Genomic DNA, 12,483 nt, shown 5'->3' with positions numbered 1-12,483 from the left:
ATCTCTCCCTTGAATCTCCAACTGCACTTGATGTTAATACTCCACAGTAAACTTATCCTTGGTTTTTAATCCCACTGTAAGTACCTAGGGATGGCGGTGTACAAGGTCTAGAGCTGCTGCGACCTTCCCAAGTACGGGGCTGGGCCTATGCTACTGCAGGCGCTGGCTGCTTCGGCGTGTCTATGTGCGGTAGTGTCCCAATCCTCCTCCTCCCCTCCTCCTTCGGCATCTGCTCTGCATTAGTCTGTCCCAGGCCTCCGCAGGCGCCGATGATTGAATCATCATCATTAACCAGGGTCTGCCCCCCCCCTCCACAAGCCCCGGCGGCAGGGGAGGATGGGAGGGGGGGGCGTATAAGATCACTACACCAAGTCCCTGGGGGTCCCTCCCTCCCTGCCACCCTTTCCGAGACTCCGCAAAGCCCCAAGAAACTCCCGCCGTGGAGCCAGGAGAAGGCCTGCCATCTGGACGAAGCTCCGTAACACGGACGCGTCAGCCGACGAGGGCGACATTACGAGGAAAGGACCCGGGAGGGACTTCTTTAGTGGGGTCGCGGTCACAGGAGATCGACAACCCTGAGCGGCGGCGGGCGGAGACCGCTGGGCCCTTTGGAGTAGAAGGGGGCAGTCTTTTGCAGGCTCCAAAAGTTAGTCCCGCGGTAGGGAAGGGTCTATTGTGATGATTACTACAAGAGGTCAATGAGATAGGACCCACTCCTCACAACCCACCCCCCCCCAATTACGGATTGAGGAGGGGGAGGGGCCAGTGGGGCTCAGGTGAGCACACGGGGAGAAAGGGGTATGGGCGGGGCCTTACAGAGGGTCAGCGAATCCGAAAAGACCTAAGCCCTCGTTGCTGGGCGACAAGTCCCGCCCCGCAGGCGGCACCGGAAGTGGCAGGCCTGGATCAGCCTTTAAGATGGCGTCTCCTCAGGGGGGCCAGATTGCGATCGCGATGAGGCTTCGGAACCAGCTCCAGTCAGTGTACAAGATGGACCCGCTACGGAACGAGGTGCAGGGGCGGCAGGGTTACTGCTGTGGTCCGCTAGCGGTGCGAACAGGGGCCGGCTAGAGGACGGGCGGTGGCTGGCCCGGCGCCCAGTGCGCCTGCGCAGAGACAGGGTGCCCAATGCGCCTGCGCGATTGTGGTTCGGTTGCCAAACTCCGAGCTAGGACGCTTGCGCATTGGGCCGCCCACGTCGTGTAGTCTCCCTTGGGAAAGGAAGGTCGGGCGAGTCCACTGGAAGGAAGCCCCCGCTGTGCGCGGAGCCCCCTGCTGGGCGGAGGGGGAGTGTCAGCTCTCGGGAAGTAATCCCCTGCGGACCGCGCAGGGTGCGAGGCTGAGGCTTGGCGGTGGGGTTTGTTGAAAGGCATCTACCCAGCTGGGAAGGCGTATGATTTGGGTTTGGAGGGGGTGATTGGTGACGGAGAGTGGGTCCGCAGGAGGAGGTCCGAGTAAAGATCAAAGACCTGAATGAGCATATCGTCTGCTGCCTGTGCGCTGGCTACTTCGTGGATGCTACTACCATTACAGAGTGTCTTCATACTTGTGAGTGCCCTGGACCCTGGCTGGTTCTTCCAGGCCCTAGTCCCCACCAAGCTGGTTGCCAGACTGTTCGCTGCCTGCCCCAACCACCCAGGCACCCCACCCGGCCCATGAACCGGATTCCCAAAGGGCCTGAGAGTCTGCTTTTTTCTTCCTGCAGTCTGCAAGAGTTGTATTGTGAAGTACCTCCAAACCAGTAAGTACTGCCCCATGTGCAACATTAAGATCCATGAGACACAGCCACTGCTCAACCTCAAACTGGACCGGGTCATGCAGGACATCGTGTACAAGCTAGTGCCTGGCTTACAAGACAGTGAGTGACCAACCCAACTTTGAGGGGCCTCTAGAGGACTGATGCTGGGTGGCAACTTGAGATGACAAGGGCTTTGGTGAGAATCACATAGGTAAAAAAGTTGACAGTCACAGGGACAAAGTATGAGGGAGGGCTAATACTTTATTTCCCACACTCCCCTCCCTTCTAGGTGAAGAGAAACGGATTCGAGAATTCTACCAGTCCCGAGGCTTGGACCGGGTCACCCAACCCAGTGGGGAAGGTATGTCCCTTGGCAGCAGGAGGGTAAGATAAAGCCCCCAGAACACCCCTCTTGCCCAGTTTTGCTCTTCTGGGGAAAAAGGAATATGGAATCTGTGCCACTGTCCTCACTACTCTTTCTTAGAGCCAGCCCTGAGCAACCTCGGCCTCCCTTTTAGCAGCTTCGACCACTCTAAAGCCCACTACTATCGCTATGATGAGCAGCTGAGCCTATGCCTGGAACGGCTGAGGTAAGAAGCCGGTCATGAGCTGTCTGAAGTAACAGTGTCAGTGACTCAGAACCAGGGAGGGGCTTGGTGAGAGGGCAGGCAGTGAGGGAGTGTTTGTTCCCTTGAAGAGAGTATACCATATAGCTCTGGGTGGGGGACAGGGAAGAATCGGACTCCCTAACTTGTGTCTGTTTCTCCCAGTTCTGGCAAAGACAAGAATAAAAGCATCCTGCAGGTGAGAGGGGCTGAGGGGAGGGCCTCTCTAAGGAGACTCACCTCCCTGTGGCCTTTCCCTCACACACCTTGTCCTCTTGCCTTCCATCCCTGTCCCCAGAACAAATATGTCAGATGTTCTGTTAGAGCTGAAGTTCGTCATCTCCGGAGGGTCCTGTGTCACCGCTTAATGCTAAATCCCCAGCATGTGAGTATTCCCACAGTAGGTTTTGGGGAAGGAAGGAGTTGAAGGGGAGGGACAGAGTCTGTAGTAGAGCAGGGTAGTTCTTGACCTACATGAGACAGCAGTTCCTAAAGCTGTGCCCCTATCTTCCTCCTAGGTACAGCTCCTTTTTGACAATGAAGTTCTCCCAGATCACATGACCATGAAGCAGATATGGCTGTCCCGCTGGTTCGGCAAGGTAAGCCAGGACCAAGGCAGTCCCCAGGGCAGCAATGGGCTGAGGGGGCATTTTGGGTGAGAACGCGCCCACTGACTGCTTCTTCTGCTTGTTCTCTCCGTAGCCATCCCCTTTGCTTTTACAATACAGTGTGAAAGAGAAGAGGAGGTAGGGGCCAAGCCCCCACCACATCCCTGTCCCCTTCCCTCCCCAGATATTTATGTGAAATTAACTGCGGCTTTATTTTTTGAAATAAAAACTTTAAAAAAGCATCTGTTTTCTTCCTTTCTTCCTTCCACACACTCATGCTTTGTTCTGTGTTCTGCTTCCCTCAGAAATCCTCTGAGTTTCATCATGAAGGAGGGCCTCTCTATGTTCGTGGTCCCTCAGTGAATTGCCAAAGGAGAGGGGTAGAGGACCTTACACATATAAAACTCAGAAGGTGAGCGAAGCGGAACCAGGTTACCCATACCAGCTCCTGTCGTTGTCGTCAAAGGGAAGGCTTTCTGGAGGGGAGTTCTCACTGTACTTGAATGTTGTAACTATACGCTGCAGGCTTGAGCGGAGGGGTAATTCAAGAGTGGTGAGGGTGGAGCTAGCGTTGGATAGTGGCCACTGTAGGACTGAAGAGTGATATTTTAAAGAAAATTCTGAAGAATTGTACTAAAGGAGGAATAAAAAAAAAATTGGCAGGTAGGACGCAGGGAGCACAAGTGTGTTGAATTGGAGACATCGTTGTCCATATAGGATTCAGTAGGCCTTCAGGTACTTGGATTAGGTGAAGCCAGAGTGAGGAGAGGGAACGGGGGTCCAGGAGAGCAAGGACAGCTTCAGGTAACAAGAGGGAAGCAGCAAGGCTGTTAAGTCTCTTGATTAATTCAGCAAACATTCCTTGTCTGTATGAGCCCAGACATGAGCTTTGGGTTCTGGAAATAAACTCAGCCAGTCTCCCTCTTCTGTGGCCTTTCAGTAAGGGTAGTCAGAAACTTGCCTGACTGGGACAATAACACATGGAGGAGGAAGCAACGAGTTCCTGAAGGGAGCTAATGGGCGGTGGCTGAATCTGGGACAAGTGGGATGAAGCAGGCACCAGAAATGTTGCCAGAACTCAACTTTAAAGCCTAAGTCTTCTACTGGCCTAAGTTTGACTCCAGGGAATTCAGAGGGGTTATTGTGCATAACTGGTGAGGGCTGAAGGCACGGAGCTTCCAGGGATAGAGATGGGGTGGCAGAAGACCTGGGGAGGTATACAGTGAAAATGGTATGAACTGGCTGAGAGCCTGAGACTGGGGCGGCCAGGGGTGGAGGGGGACATGGTTTGAGGGGCCTGAGCATAGTGACCAATGCATAGTAGACCTGGCCTTCCCTCCACACAGATGAAGCTTGTAGGCCGTGAGAAAAGCACAATGTGGAAAGACTGCAGAAAGCAAGGAAGAGCCCTCAGGTGTGATGGGCAGACAATGAGGACCAGGGTGGGGACACTGCAGAACAATCAGCCTGACAGAATCTCCATGATTCCCAAAGCTCCCATGTCTCCGGCCTGGCCTCACGCCTGGAACGCCTCTCCCTCACCCCATACTCAGCTGTTCTTTCAAGGCCCACGTATCCTTTCCTCCAGGAAACCCTCTCTCTGCCAGAACCCAGGCTTTTTCCACCCCTTCATGCCTGCCTTTACACCGGCATATATCTTGAGGTTTGGGATTAATTATATCTAAGGGCTCCCCCCATGTCTTCTGGGACTCCACGGCCCACTCAAGCATGCCACGCTGAGGCTGTTCTCAAGGGGTTTGTGGGTGAAAGGGCATTTTTAAGGAATGACCCCCCAGGGAGAGGTGTGGGCTGAGGAGGAAGGAGAGTAGAAATGCTCCTGAGGAATTTTTGGTCCCCAAGCAGCTGCAGGAGTTGGGGAGTAGTCTGACTGGGGCTTGGCAGCAACTTGGCATCAAGAAGGCCCAGTCAGAAGATAAGGCTGACCTGGGGACCAAGCCTCAGGATGAGGCTTTTTAATGGTGCTTGGCTTGAGGCCAAGAGCAGCCGAAGGTGCTCAGGTCGGCGGGGGGGATCTGGGGTGCAGTGGGCAGCCTTGCCTGGCCCCCTGCTCAGCAGAGCCTTCTTTTTGTCTGTCAGCGGCTGTGGCAGAGGCAGCTGCGGTGAGTCTCCCGGGGTGGCTGATGCAGGCCAGCTGTGGGCTGAGGGCTGAGCGCTGCTCTTCCTGTTTATGGGTCCACTGCCCCCCTGCCTGGCTTGTGCCACGCAGACCCTGTCCCCCAGGGTCCCTCAGGTTAGGATCTGCGCCACGGGGGAGAATCAAGCCCAGGGTTCTGTTGAGCTGTGTTACCCAGAATGTGCTGGTTGCGTTCAAAGAGGCGGCCACGGGGCTGTCCCAGTACGCAGCTGGCCCCTCCAGGGCGGTGCCCTTGACCTCGAGGCGCTTCCGGGTGGAGGCGTCAGTCCTCACCCGCAGGGTAGAGCTGGCCTTTGCCCCTGTCACCCTTTCTCATTTAGCCTTTTCCGTGGTCCACACTCACCTGGGGGGAAGGGGCACCGAGATTTGCCCCCACCTTTGGCACAGGGGAGAACCGGTCCCTCTCACCCTGACCAGTCTCTCCCAGCACCAGGGGTGGGCAGAAGAGGAGGGAAAAGGGACTTCACCGGTAGTGGACCAGTGGGTCTCGGGTGTGTGTGTGTCGAGGATGGGGGTCTGAGAATCCCGCCGCATCCCGTGTCCCCCATGCACACAACCACCGAAGAACGGCGGCAGGCACGCAGAGCTCTTTGTGAGCTAGCGTAAAGCGCTGCCACGGGATCACCGACCCGAGCGAGGCCCTAGAAGAAACGAAACTAAAATGTTAAGTGTCTGAGTCGGTTCATTCCGCAATGACGTTTTCTGAAAGAGAAAACAACCTCGGAAGTGTGCGAGATGGAAAGCCGCCCCACCCCTCGCCCCGCTGCCAGAAGTTTCCTCCTTTAACTCCCACTTCGCTCTCACTGGCTAACGGACTTCCCTAAGGGTTGGTAGGGGCGGCTAAGCCCCTCTCTGTGACTATCCCTGTCCTTCTGTCTCCCCAGGGGGTTATCCCCGAGGATTCCCAGTAGTCCCTTTACATTCACAGAATTCAAAGGAATGCACAGGGAGGGAAATTTGGAGACTAAAGGTGGTTTATTGAGCAGATCTCTGTGCCAAGAAGAGGGGCATCAGTCTGGGGGTGGGCCTGGGTCAGGGAATCCCCCAGATGGGAGGCTGAGGTGGGCAAGATGGTTGAGAGGTGCGGTGTCAGGGAATGAGGGAGAAGGTGAGGGCCACAAGGAAAGGGAAATCTGAAAGGGGGTGATGAACAGAAATGTGAGAAAGCATCCTTAAATAGGAATGGAGGCACCTTCCTGAGGGAGTAAAAGTTGGAATGTGGGCATCTCTACAAAGGGGAGGAGCAGAGGACCCCAAATGTCTGAAAGGACAATGAGGGGAATCCGAGGAGGTGGGAAACCACGAGAGGTTGCTTGAGAATGCTGAGAGAGGAAAACCGCCCACCGCGGGGGAAGGTGCGTATCTATGAACCACTCTGAAGGAGGCCCAGCACAGAAAGGGTTGGACCTTGGGGTGGGAGGCATGGGTGGGGGAAGCCTACAAGACAGCTGAGCGCCACAACCTCCTCCCCACCCCCAGCCCAGAACCCAGGTTTCATCTCTTAATCTCCCTCATTAATCATTCACCTTCTTCCTACCCCCATCAGCGGATCTGGTTTCTTCCCAGCTCAGGTTCCAGAGGTTTTGCTGGGAGAAGTCCCCTACTGTGGCCCCACCATCATCTGGACACTTCCCTGGCCGCTGGGCTGACCTTAATGGGCTCTGCTGTCAGGGGCTTCCTACCTTTACTAGTCTCTCCTTTCCTTTTGTCCCCCAGATGGGGATCGCCCAACTCTTTTGTCCAACCCCGTTACTTGAGCCTGGTTGCTGCGGGGAGAAGATAGGCGGCGGGAGAGATGGAAGGCGAGGAAGGCAAAGGACCTTCAGGAGAGAGGGTGCTCACCACAAACACACTGGTAATTGAGAGCAGAGGAAGAGACAGTCTAAAAGCTACACAGAGGACGCATGAGTGTCTGTTTGGTGACAGGCCTGGGACATGAGCTAGGCAGTTCCAGCAGCCTCCTGGGACCCTCTTTAAATGCAGATTAAGTGAAACCACCGGATGACGGTTCAGAGGACAGGCTTCCAGCCAGGAGGGTCTCTTGGCCCCCCTCCACCTCCCGCCATTAATAACCAATTAGCAAGGTCCCGAGGCATCTCAGCTTTCTGCTGTGGCCTGGCCCCAGCAGTGGCCCACTGGGCTGTGTTGCTTAGGCTGCCATGAGGGTACTATGCAAGTGTCTGGGTGTGTCTGGGGGGGAGGGGCGTCTTATCAAGAAGACCCTGTGTTTCTCCATCTTTGTTTGGTGGGCCACGGCAGTGCCTCAGGCTGTGTGAGTTTCCCTCACCCCCACTATCCAAGTGTCTTCTTGTCCTTGTTAACGAGTCTTTGGCCCGGGTGCCTTAGCTCTCCCAGGCTCTGTTTAGGGCACCTCAACTGCAGGCTCCACTTGCCCCAGGGAATAGGCACAGAGGATCATTGCGCAAATGGTGGGAGGTGTAGAGGTCCACAGAGGTGACATAATGGACAGTCCAGGAGGGCCTTCTTGGCACTGTTGGAAAAAAAACTAGAATCCTGTGGAGGCAAGTTCCTTAGGAATGGGGAGCCCCTCAGGAGCGGTGGGGCTTCTCTGCCGCTGGGCTGTGAATCCCCTAGCTATTTGGGGTGTTTATATTTATATCTTAATGACCCGTGCTGGGCCTCCAGAACTGCCTTCTTCCTACAAAGGAGAGCTGTAGGGTGCTCACCTAGGTGTGAGCTCAGGGCTAGAATAGGTGTGGGAGAAAAGAGAAAGACCGGACACAAAACAGGAATGAATATCCTGGGGCATGGGGGGGGTGTTGGGGATGCTCAGTTGGTTAAGCGGTTAAGTGTCTGCCTTCGGCTCAGGTCATGGTCCTGGAGTCCTGGGACTGAGCCTCAGATCAGGCCCCTGAAGCCTGCTGCTTCATGCGTGCGCTGTCAAATTAAAAAAAAAAAAAAAAAAGAATGAATCTCCCAGACCTCAGAGTTTGTCCCTGAGTTGGCCTGGGTTTCTGTCCCAGGATCTGGTTGGGTCCATGAAGTGTGACCTTCAAGGCACTTTTCTATGGCGAGTGACCAGTGGCTCTTTCCATTGCTGCTCCTGCACCGTGGTTTCTGGCCTTTTCAGGCTGGGGAATCCCTGTTTGAACTACAGGAGCTTAATAACGAGGCAAAGACAGGCCGACTGGTGGATGTCTGTGGAGGCCAGTCTTCCTTGGCAAAGACCCAGCCCAGGCAGTAGCGCTGGCTCGGGACTTGCTGTGTTCCTCTCTCCCGAGACCCATGTCTCCTCCGCTTCTCTGTGCGTTTTGACTTTCCGCGGGCCTCTGAGCCGTGGTGGGACGGGCTGTGTCCAGAGAGCCACGGGCTGGGTCCAGAGAGCCGGAGGAGTCCACTCACCTGCCTTTGCTTCCACATCGCATCCCCATTAGTACCGGTTGCAGACGCTCTCCCAGGTCAGGTCCTGCCGAGTCTCGATTTCCCCCAGCCCCCTCGAGCCGCACTAATAAGTTCCAGCCGCTAGGACCTCTTTAAGAGCGTTCCGCGCGGGTGGGGCGGGGACGAGGGGGCTAGGTCAGGAGACTGAGGTCCTTCCTAGGAGAGATCCTAGAACAGTCAGCACTGATCTCCCTCCTCGGAATTTTGCAAATCCCCATCCGCTGGGGCCAGGAGAAGCAATTTTATTGCCGACTAGTTTATGAGCCAGAGCAGCGGCTTGGCGGGGAGTCAGTGGCACACAGAATCTGGGGGCCGTCCAGGAAGGGTCCAGCCAGAATGAGCACCGGGCCGCGCCCCGCAGCGCGGAGCAGCTCGGCGCCCCGGTACGGCAGGTTGTTCTGGGGCTTCTCTCCGAGGCTCCCCATCCTGTAGAAATACCGCTGCCGAGACATCTACCAGCTCCAGACCCACGGCGGCCCCGAGTTGGGGGTTGGGGGCGCAGGAGGAGGGGCACACGGGGCTCGGGCCCAGCGCGGGGGGCGGGTCCGAGGCGGGGGGCCCAGATCGGGAGCCGCGTGCTGGGGCCCAGGCAGCTGCGGAGCGGATCGCAGCCGGCGGCGGGACCGCCACAGCCCGACCGGCCATGAACTCGGGACCCGAGCCCCGGACACCCCGGACACTATTCAGCATCGCAGACATCCTAGGCCCGCGCATGGTTCCCCGAGGACCTTCTACGTCTCAGCTTCCAGAGGCGAGCCCTGGTCCCACGTCGCCTCTGTGCGCGCTGGAGGAGCTGACCAGTAAAACTTTCCGCGGACTTGACGGGCACGCTCCAGAGTCCTCTGAAGGTATAGCGCCGGCGAAGTTGCGCACTTTGAGTCGGTCTTCTCCCCATCTCTCTCCTCCAGGTCCCGGTCTCGAACCTTCGTTCATCCTGGCCGCCACCCTAATCTGCCCCCTGCCCTCAGCCCACGTGCTGGGACGTGCATCTCCCGCTCCTCACCTCCCCTCCGTTAGTTCCCAGGCTCCGCGGCCGCTTCTGGAGGCCGCCAGCGCCGAGGGGAAGGGCCGGTCTGTCGAGAACTGAGTGACCCGTGGGTCCGTTCGCTGTAGGCGGGGCAATCGCGACAGAGAGAGACTGGTGAGAAGGAGACAAAAGGCCTGAGCGGGAGGCTGTAAACAAGTGAGCTAGGGCAAGGGCGGTGCAGAAAGTGCTTGGGGGGGGGGGAGGCTCGGGCCTCCCCGGGTGACCTCGCTCTGCTCCACGCCGCTGTCTTCTGGAGAGGGCACAGAAGCAGAAAGTCTTTGGGGCAGCAGGGGTCCGGGGACTACGGACTTCGCCTCTCCTTACCCTTTGATCCCCCATTCCTCCCTTTTGGGCTCGAGGAGGGGGCGCCGTGTCATTAAAGAAGGGTAAACCGAGACTGCCCATCATGACCCATGAGTCTTTAGAAGGGCACGATCCGGGTCCTATTAACACTCATCATGCCGGGCTAGCTGCCTTTATTTTGACCATGGTCGGGCCTGACCTCGGGTGCCGGCCCCAACCCACAAGCTCGCTTATCCTGGGGCTCCCAAAGGCCTCGGAGGTCCCGCCCCAGATGGCCTGCCGGGCCAGGTCTTCTCTGGCCTATCCCGCCCTCCTCCCGCTCCTTCACCTCGGCAAGATGCCCTCAAGCCTGCTGCCTCCCATACCCTAGTGGCCCGTTCCACTTTATGTCCCCCATTCCCATCTCGGCCTGAACCCCGGTTGGGTAAGGGACCACGGTTCTGGCTCCCGTCTCCCTCCTCCCACCTCTTCCTCCCCGACCCTGGCTTGAGCTCTCCCCCACCCCACTGCCCCGCCTCAGCTTCTCCTCCCGGCAGAAGCCCGATTCCCACAGGCCAGAGACTGACCCCCGCCCTATCCCCGCAGGCCGCGCCCCGGGTGCGCTGGGTCCTGGCCCGGCCGGCCGCAGACGGCGAAAGTCACGCACGGCGTTCACCGCGCAGCAGGTGCTGGAGCTGGAGCGACGCTTCCTCTTCCAAAAGTACCTGGCGCCTTCCGAGCGCGACGGGCTGGCGGCGAGGCTCGGTTTGGCCAATGCGCAGGTTGTCACGTGGTTCCAGAACCGGCGCGCCAAGCTCAAGCGCGACGTGGAGGAGATGCGCGCGGACGTGGCCTCGCTGAGTGCGCTGTCCCCCGAAGTCCAGTGCCGCCTCGAGCTGCCGGATGGCGCCCCAGGCCCCGGACCCGGCCCGCCTGACTCCGGGGCCCACCTGTCAGAAGAGGAGATTCAGGTGGACGGCTGAAGGCAAAGCCGCCGCCAGCGCGCCCTGGCTCTGGGGCCCCGGACTCCTCACCTCGTGCCCCGCGCCCTGACCGGGTTCCGGGGTGGAGGGAGGGTGTGGATCCGGCCTCCTCCGGCTCACAGTCCAGACGCTCACTTTTCCCAATTGTTGAGAATAAAATTGAGACTCAGTCGCACCAGGCCTCAATCCCGCCGGCCCGGAGCGGTAAGAGCAAAATCTGTGGATTATTGTGCAGATTCCGCGTTTGGCTGAGGGCTTTAAACGCGACGTCTCCTTTAACGCTCCTAGCAACTCAATAAGGTAGGTGATATAATTATGCTCATTTCATACAGGAAGAATCACTAGGTCAAGATTTGGACCTATGCATCCTCCTGGACTTCACAGCCAGTGCTTGTTAGCCCAGACAGTGCTCTGGAAACTTCCAGCTGAGGGGTCCCCATCTGGGGTCCCCATCTGGGACTCTGGTAGCTTTGGGCGACCCACCCCTACTGACTTCCTTGGGTGGAAGGACTCCACCAGGCCTTTGATTCCCCCCCCCTTGCTCCTAACCTCTAGGTGGCCCCAGAGTGGAAATGACCTGCCTGATTCTACCCTTTCCCCACCCTGAGGTTACTTGTTAATGGGGTCCTGATCCTTTTCCTACCTTCACTGAGTACCCTATACTGAGACACAGGCTAAGTGGAGCCCCCAGGGAGAAGGGGCACAACCCTATACTTCCAGGACCTCTGCCCTGCACTTGGGCAGGAAATATCCCCACCAGGATGGCCTTGGCAGGAGGATGGGGAGGCTGGCTGAGGTGGAGCTTGATGTAGCGCTTTGGGGCCTTGCAGGTGGAATCAACAGCCTAACCCCCACTGGTGGACATTTGAGGCAAATTCATTCCGCGGGTAATTACTCGCCGTCATGCAGTGTGATGGGGAGGGAAAAGGCCTACCACCATGCAGGGCCGTCCCTGCTGATCTTCAGACCATGCTTGGGCTCCTTCCTGGGTCCCCTCTCTCCATGTCAGCCCTTCGTCCCCCCTCAGATCCGTGCTTCTGCCCAGATGCCACCATCTCATTCTCAAGTATGCTGTGAGTATGACCCTTCCAGGATTCAAGGGGAGTCAGCTAGGGCCTCAGTTGCAGGTAGAGTTCCCCGGAGAGGCTCTTTCAGGGAGAGTGAACAAGGCTGGAAGGCAGAAGGGGACCTGGCGCTGTTAGACAATAGCTGCCCCTTAGTGAGAACTGTTCAAGTGATTTGCATGGATTAATCTTCACCGTAATCCCAGGAGATAATGAGACTTTAATTTCAGTTTAAGTGTGAAGAGGCTGAATCACAGAATCCCAAGAAGAGTTGGTCATGTCCTGAAGCTTGTAAGTGGTGGGGCTGGCACTAACCTGCTTGCTTGCCTGACTCAGGGGCTCATGCTTCGGCCACTACAGGTTCTGTCCCTGTAACTGTGACTGGGCCTAACTGGAAGAAGAAAACGGTTTACGAAGAAAGCAGAGGAGAAAGGGCCCAAGGTAGGAATTTAGGCATTGTACTGTGGAGCATGGTCCGTGGAGGTGCTAGAGGAGAGGCATGACAGCAGTGTTCGAGCAGGCTCGTCTGGCTGCAAGTGTAGGGTGGGCTGGGAGGTGGCAGAGGCCTGAGCAAGGAGTTTATCTCTGGCCACTGCAGAAGGTAAGAGCTGAGGGAATT

General features: G+C 57.3%; 2 protein-coding genes across 7 annotated transcripts; both read left to right on the top strand.

The window, feature by feature from the left end:
• The first annotated feature begins 862 nt into the window (after positions 1-862).
• On the top strand, positions 863-4,663 carry PCGF1 (polycomb group ring finger 1). 5 transcript variants are annotated; one of them, XM_019801995.2, is made up of 11 exons: positions 863-1,011; positions 1,443-1,548; positions 1,706-1,858; positions 2,028-2,099; positions 2,223-2,328; positions 2,509-2,542; positions 2,642-2,728; positions 2,862-2,942; positions 3,046-3,089; positions 3,257-3,363; positions 4,298-4,434. In XM_019801995.2, the coding sequence occupies exons 1-10, from the start codon at positions 919-921 to the stop codon at positions 3,312-3,314; spliced, it is 834 nt and encodes a 277-aa protein (XP_019657554.1). In that variant the 5' UTR covers positions 863-918; the 3' UTR covers positions 3,315-3,363; positions 4,298-4,434. The 5 variants fall into 5 exon arrangements, with proteins under 5 accessions (XP_019657554.1, XP_034515310.1, XP_011226057.1 ...); XM_034659419.1 differs by lacking the exon at positions 3,046-3,089 and having other exon boundaries at positions 4,276-4,663; XM_011227755.3 differs by lacking the exon at positions 3,046-3,089.
• Positions 4,664-9,113: 4,450 nt separating this feature from the next.
• On the top strand, positions 9,114-11,008 carry LBX2 (ladybird homeobox 2). 2 transcript variants are annotated; one of them, XR_004624969.1, is made up of 3 exons: positions 9,230-9,356; positions 9,526-9,649; positions 10,424-10,560. XR_004624969.1 is itself a non-coding variant. In XM_002921493.4 (2 exons), the coding sequence occupies exons 1-2, from the start codon at positions 9,152-9,154 to the stop codon at positions 10,798-10,800; spliced, it is 582 nt and encodes a 193-aa protein (XP_002921539.1). In that variant the 5' UTR covers positions 9,114-9,151; the 3' UTR covers positions 10,801-11,008. The 2 variants fall into 2 exon arrangements, 1 of the variants encoding a protein (XP_002921539.1); XM_002921493.4 differs by lacking the exon at positions 9,526-9,649 and having other exon boundaries at positions 9,114-9,356; positions 10,424-11,008.
• The last annotated feature ends 1,475 nt before the right edge of the window (positions 11,009-12,483 follow it).

Source organism: Ailuropoda melanoleuca, chromosome 4 (genome assembly GCF_002007445.2).
Source record: "Ailuropoda melanoleuca isolate Jingjing chromosome 4, ASM200744v2, whole genome shotgun sequence".
Lineage (NCBI taxonomy): Eukaryota > Metazoa > Chordata > Mammalia > Carnivora > Ursidae > Ailuropoda > Ailuropoda melanoleuca.
The sequence above is the reverse complement of the archived record's forward strand: the minus strand, read 5'-3'. Positions and strand labels throughout refer to the sequence as shown.